This window comes from Lagopus leucura, unplaced genomic scaffold (assembly GCF_019238085.1).
Source record: "Lagopus leucura isolate 7727_CA_CO unplaced genomic scaffold, USGS_WTPT01 32748-0_obj-0_obj, whole genome shotgun sequence".
Lineage (NCBI taxonomy): Eukaryota > Metazoa > Chordata > Aves > Galliformes > Phasianidae > Lagopus > Lagopus leucura.
This window is the reverse complement of record NW_024966767.1, coordinates 1-6,247: the sequence shown is the minus strand read 5'-3', so window position 1 is coordinate 6,247 and position 6,247 is coordinate 1. Positions and strand designations below refer to the sequence as shown.

Genomic DNA, 6,247 nt, shown 5'->3' with positions numbered 1-6,247 from the left:
ACGACGAGCCTGCAGCCTGTGCTCTTGGGTACCAAAGCACGTTTTCTCCATGGAACAGTGCCACTCGGAAGCAGAAATCCCAAAAAGACATCCAGGATTTGCTACTAAGGGAATCAGTCCAGTTATGGCACAAAGCGCTGCACCCAAGAGAGAGGACGAAGCAGAGGAGGAAGAAATAAAATCTGAAGAGGGTGTTCTGATAAATGGCTCAATTGCAGTCACAGCCACGATGTGAAATTGAGTATGATTAATAGCCACGCGAAGGATGTTTCCTGGATGCTGTGCATATGACAGCCATGGATTTGGCTGCCTGCTGTGGCATAGGTTGCTTTAAAGCCCTTTTTTTTTCTTTTTTTTTCTTTTTTTTTTTTTTTTCTCCAGAGGCAGGGTACAATGAAACAGCACCTCTTATCATGGGGATAAATAAGTAAAAATAAACCAAGACACATGCAAGTCATGCGAGTCAGCACATCAGGGCTCGCCTTCAGCACATGATCTTGGACTTTTCCCAGCATTTGAAAATGACTTGGTGACACTCCTCTGCCTGGCTGAGGTGCTGCTCTGACACTGGCATTCTGTGTTAGCTGTGAGGACTTCAGCAGCTCCCCTCCAAGAAATGCAGCTACGTGGCCCTCCAGCAAGAGGCTTACAGTATTAAGGACTTTGAAGAGCTCCTCACCAGTGAGCTCTCTCCATCCTTCCACTTCTGACTGTCTCTAACCAGTTCTGTCTTTGAGTGCTGAGCGAGGACAGCAGTCCCGTCCATCAGTCCTGGTCTCACCCGCCCTGTGCTGGCTCCTCTGGAGGATGACTGTGTGCATGCGCTCAAGGTTCAAGGTGCAGATCTCCAATCCACGAGCCCAGCTCACTGTCTCTAAGATCTCAGCTCTCTGCTCCTAGACAGAGACAGAGAGGGCTCATTTCAGCTGCCCGCATAAAGCCATCCAGCAGCATTTCCACCATATTATCACTGAGGCGTCTTCTCCATCAAGCTGCTGGATAATAAGGACACAAATGCTGTAGGAGAGCATGCAAAGCAGCCCACAGCCTAGCAGGTAACATTAGAATACCTTAAAAATGGAGTGTCAGCTCATTTGCACCCCATATACAGCATTTTCCAATGCCCTGATTATCAGGAGATGATGGATGATTTTGCTCCATTGGTGTATCTGCGTGAGAAAACCTTCAGCATTCCTGTCTGAGCTGCACATGAGTTCTTCATGCTCTTACCATCCAGAAATTCCAAAGGCAACTCCTATCAGAGTGCCTGTGACAGTAGGGCTAGATGCCCACTCTGAGGGAGGAAGGAGACCAGGGGGTTGCTGGAAGGAAGATGCTGGCACTGCAGGGAGGGCAGGTTGGTGCCCGTATTCCCATTCCCACCATAGTTCTGGGAGCAGCTCCCTCCCACCCCCTGCCCATGTCTCTGCTGCCTGCAGCTGTTTCTCCATCCCCGTGTCCTCTCCCTGCACTTGATCCCAGTCATTGTGTGCTCAGCTCTGCCCTGCAGACCCCTCCTGGTAGCAGGACACTGCCCAGGGACATCAGTGTGTGCAGGTACTGAGGACCAGGTCACAGCGACCCTGGTGGCACTGGACACAGGGTGACAGTGCTCTCTATAGGCTGAGTGATAGTAAAGGAACTTGCTATGGATTCTGGTAAACATTACTGTGATGCTTCAGAAGTCTTTGCCTTTCCTTAGAAATAAAAGCCTACATGCTTATTCACAGGGAGAAAAGCAGCAAAAATTGAAAGCAAATAATGGGAAGTCAGAAGTGGATAATGGGATCATCTACCTTTAGAGACACCCCCAGGACACTCACCTTCTGCCAGCAAAGACTTGTCCTGTTAATAAACGTTCTTCATGCAGACAGATCTGTGCATTCTAATGCTTCACACAACCGGTAACATCTCACTTCCCTTTCTCCAACGACACCCGCAGGCCATGCCCCCAGCCCTGCTGTGTGGAGCTGAGGATCTGCTCCTGGGTAGAGCTGTCTCTCTGGAGCACTGCCCACTTACCAGCACCTCCCTGCATCCCTGGAGCCTGGCTCAGCTCAGCTCAGAGGCACAGTCTGAGGATTCACTTGCTCTGCCACCCACCAGACTCCCTGCAGATGTTCCTGGGGCTCCAGGGCTCGCAGCTCCCAAAAGACAGCAGGGCCTCTCCTGGGGAACACACGCATTAAGGCGTGCTGAAGGAATCACTGACTGCCCCTCACGCACTGGCTCCTAGAGTAGGAATTGCCCTGCTGTGGTGTGCTGCTTTGTCTATGGGAGGGGACCACGTCCCTCCAGTAACTCTCCATCCCTCTCTCACTGTCAGACAAGACTCTGGGGCAGCGACAGGCTGGGATCACTTCCCTCATGCAGGGCAGGGAATCAGAGCACTCAGTGCAGGCATCTCAGCTCTCATAAGTAGCCTGAGTGTGCAAAAACAAACACTCAAAAAAACTCAAAAAAACACTGAGGATGGAGGGGGATTCAGCCGTGCACCTCACAGATCCACAGCAGGTGGGATTCTTCTCGCCTCAGCTCAGAGCGCACAAAATAGGTGCAAGCTCATTGTCTGAGCTGCCATGAAATGGGCTGCCATGAAGAACGTTAGCTCCGTCCCAGCCAGACCAAGAACGAGTGCGCTTGCTCAGAGGAGGTGTGGCCTTTTGGCCTGGGTGCAGGGAGGGGAGAAAAAGACAAAAGTGAGGACAAGAAGCTGAAAGGGCACAGAGGGAAATTCCCATTCGTTTTAAGGGGAAAATCATCACCACAAGTGGGCATCGGTACTGGGTGAGGGGAAAGTACCTGATCTCACTGTCAAGCTGCCCCTGTTCAGAGCAGACCACGGTGCTCCAGAGGACCCTTATGATCCACTGCCAGGGCAGGACATAGGAGGCAGGGAAATTGGCCATTGCTGTGCACTGAGGCATCTCTGGTTTCTGTAATCCCTGCCTGGGCCTCTCCTCAGAACTCCACAGTGAATGCGTTCACTATCAAAAGAAAGTCTTCTTTTCCTTATCGACTGAAGGACCACTGAGTGTGGGCATATCACAGGAAATCTCTCATACACACTGTTGGGTATCAGAGAAGAACGGAAAAGCAAGCATTGGAAGAGGCCTCTGGAGACTGTTGAGTTTAGGCCAATCTTTGACAAGTGGCGTCTTTCTCACACTCAGGACACTTGCAGTGTTTGCCTCCTGTGGGGATGTGCTGGTGGGAGCTGAGGTCAGAATTGCTCCTGAAGCTCTCCTCACACTCACAGCATTTGTAGGCTTTCTGTGCTCTGTGGGTACGCTGGTGAATCACGACTTGGGAACTGCTTCTGAAGGCTTTTGCACACTCGGGGCACTTGTAGCGTTTTTCTCCTGTGTGGATGCGTTGGTGGACCATGAGTTGAGACTTGCTTTTGAAGCCCTTTGCACACTCAGGGCATTTGTAAGGTCTTTCTCCAGTGTGGATACGCTGGTGGATCATGAGTTGGTAACTAGTTTTATAGTCTTTTGCACACTCAGAACACTTGTAAGGTCTTTCTCCTGTGTGGATACGCTGGTGACATTTGAACTCAAAACTGCTTTTGTAGCCCTTTCCACAAATGGAGCATTTGTAGGGTCTGTCTCCCGTATGGATGCGCTGATGGGTCATGAGGTGAGAACTGGTTTTGTAGCCCTTGCCACACTCTGTGCACTTGTAGGGTCTCTCTCCTGTGTGAACGCGTTGATGGATCACAAGGTGGGATCTTCTTTTGAAGCCCTTTGAGCACTCAGAGCATTTGAACGGCCTCTCTCCGGTGTGGATGCGCTCATGGATCAGGAGGTTGGAACTGCTTCTGAAGCCCTTCTCACACTCAGGGCACTTGTAGGGTCTGTCTTCTGAGTGGGTGCGCTCATGGTAATCGAGCTGAGAACTGCTCTTGAAGCTCTTGTCGCACTTGTGACACTTGAAGGGTTTGTCTCCCGTGTGGATGCGCTGATGAACAGCAAGGTAGGAACGATCCTTAAAGCCTTTCCCACCCCCATTGCATGGGTTCTGCCCATTCTTCTGGAAGACTTCCTTGCTGCTCAGCTCTTTTGGCTGCTTTTGACCTTTGCCGCAGTCCAGGCTTTCCCTCACTCTCTTTCCTGGATATTTTCCCAGAGGCTTCTTCAAACGCTTCCCCTGCTCCAGGCCTCCTTGGGATTCCCTTCTGGCTTTTCCAAGAGAGAGATCACCCCACGGACTTCCAGGTACACCACTCTCCTGCAGATTCTCCTTTAAATTTGTGATCCCATCACCTGCTGGATGACAGAGGAAATTCAGAACTAGCTTATTGTGCCCAAAACATGCACCAGCTCATCCCACAGGGGCTTTTGCCAACCCCAACCTCCTCCACCACCTCACCTGGGCACACGTCTCCTGCCATGTCCTTCAGGCTGTGTGCATCTGGCATCCAGGGATCTTCCCCTCCTTCAAGCAGGGAGATCACCACAGGTTTAGATGCTTAATTGATAGAAATAGTGGAGATGAAAGCATTTTCTTGATTCTGGCAAAGCTGCTTATGAAATACTCCACTGTGTCCCTTCTTATGAAACCACAACTAGGGCCAGAGTGACACGGGGCCAACACGGACCGCCTTGCTCTGGAATACAGTTGGATCTTCCATCTCTGAAAATTATGCTGGGGCTTTTATTAACAAACATGACACGCACCAATGCAAGGGAAGCATGCAGGGCACTGATCCTCCCCCTCCTGAATGATGCCAGAGTGACAACAGTGCATCTGAGTCTTCTGTCAGAGTGGTAAGCATACAAATGGCTTCTGAAACTCATGCATGAAGCGTTAATCAGTAGGTAATTTTGACATATTTAATCACTGTCCTGCTTGCAAAGACCCATCTGTACAGCCTAAGGTGCCTGGACAAGTAGGAATGGCAGCAAAGCCCTCACCCAGCGAGGCTATGCACTCATACGTCTCCAGCATCACATCCCAGTACAGCGCTCGCTGCGCAGGGTCCAGCAGCGCCCACTCCTCCCTGCTGAAATACACGGCCACCTCTGCAAAGGTCACGGGCTCCTGCAAGCAAAGAGGCTCCTTGCTGCAACCTTCCGTGGCCTGGGGAAACAGCCTGTTGAGCAGAGAAGCCCCAGCCTCAGCAGCTTCTCTCCCCAGCTCACAAACGCTGGGCAAGGGCAGCTCATTCTCCCCTTGCACTCACATCCCTTGCACCTCCGCCTCGCTGCCTGCTTCCCCAAGCCCCTACCTGGGAGGGATGTGCTCTGGCCATTTGCTGCTCTCCTGCAGGCTAGGATGATCACAGGTGAAAGGCAGGCAGCCTGTGGGGACAAGAGGAACAGCAGGCCAGTTCTGAGGGAATGCAGCAACCCTCATCCAACCCAGCCCTTCCCAGCTGTGGCAGGTGAACCCAGCAGCAGCTCAGCACCACACCGCCCTTGGATTGCTGCCCCTACAGCGGGATGAGGAAGAGAACTGGAAGCAAAACAGAACTTGTGTGTTGAAATAATACCTACTGACCTAAACAGGAAAGAGAACAGAAGCAAAAATACAATGAAATAAAAGAAGCATGCATACATAAATATATGCAATGCTGTTGCTCACCATCCACTGACAGACCAATGCCCAGCAAGCCTCAAGCATCCTCTCCCCCCCAACACCTCCCACGGCTGCCTTTTTCTAAAATTTTTTCATCACACTACTTTCTCCCCCTGTTCCTTTTTGGGAAGAAGGTGTGAGTGAGCCAGGTGATGGTGCTTAGCCCTCTGCTGCTGTCCAACCAACACACTCAGGCATCCTCTGTCTCTTGGGATGCAAATGCAAGGGGGAATGCAGAGAGCTTTTGCAGGAAATGGATTGGAGCCCAGTGCCTGAGCCAATGCAGCAGCTTGTGTGTAAAGGGACCTTCAGCTGCAGGCCTGAAAAAAACCTTCGGAGGGGGCTGCACAATGAAGAATGCCTCGTCCTGTGGTTCAGGAGGTAGCAGAAGCCTCAGAACAAGCGAGCAATCAAGCTGACTGCTCACCGAACAACAGGTAGCATTAGAAATGCCACCAGAGGAAGATCTCGCCTGTTGGATCCCCAAAGGGTATTTGGGGACTGGTGGGGTGGGAAATGAAAAATACCGATTTGGAGGCTTTAAATAAGAGTCAAAAAGGAGGTGGGGGTTTTCATAACATCCTGGAATCCTTATGTGCAGAGGTGTGGAGCAGGGCCATTTCATGTCTTGGCATGCATACGTTGTTCTTCAAAAGTAATGCCT

The 6,247-nt window shown here is 51.2% G+C and overlaps 1 protein-coding gene across 1 annotated transcript; it reads right to left on the bottom strand.

Moving 5' to 3' along the window:
- Nucleotides 1–3,132: 3,132 nt before the first annotated feature.
- On the bottom strand, nt 3,133–6,241 carry LOC122192775 (zinc finger protein 501-like). The gene is made up of 4 exons (XM_042893433.1): nt 5,234–6,241; nt 4,920–5,098; nt 4,375–4,440; nt 3,133–4,268 (listed from the first exon to the last, which is right to left on the bottom strand). Exons 1-4 carry the CDS (start codon nt 5,359–5,361, stop codon nt 3,133–3,135), a joined length of 1,509 nt encoding a protein of 502 aa, XP_042749367.1. The 5' UTR covers nt 5,362–6,241.
- Nucleotides 6,242–6,247: the final 6 nt, after the last annotated feature.

What these genes read in the sequence shown, in the direction of transcription:
- LOC122192775 (XM_042893433.1), bottom strand. Translation starts at nt 5,361, where the DNA reads ATGAGGGTTGCTGCATTCCCTCAGAACTGGCCTGCTGTTCCTCTTGTC. An exon ending in TGAGTGCATAGCCTCGCTGG is followed by an intron (nt 4,441 to 4,919) that starts GTGAGGGCTTTG and finishes CCCTGCTTGAAG; the next exon opens with GAGGGGAAGATCCCTGGATG. An exon ending in GGCAGGAGACGTGTGCCCAG is followed by an intron (nt 4,269 to 4,374) that starts GTGAGGTGGTGG and finishes GTCATCCAGCAG; the next exon opens with GTGATGGGATCACAAATTTA.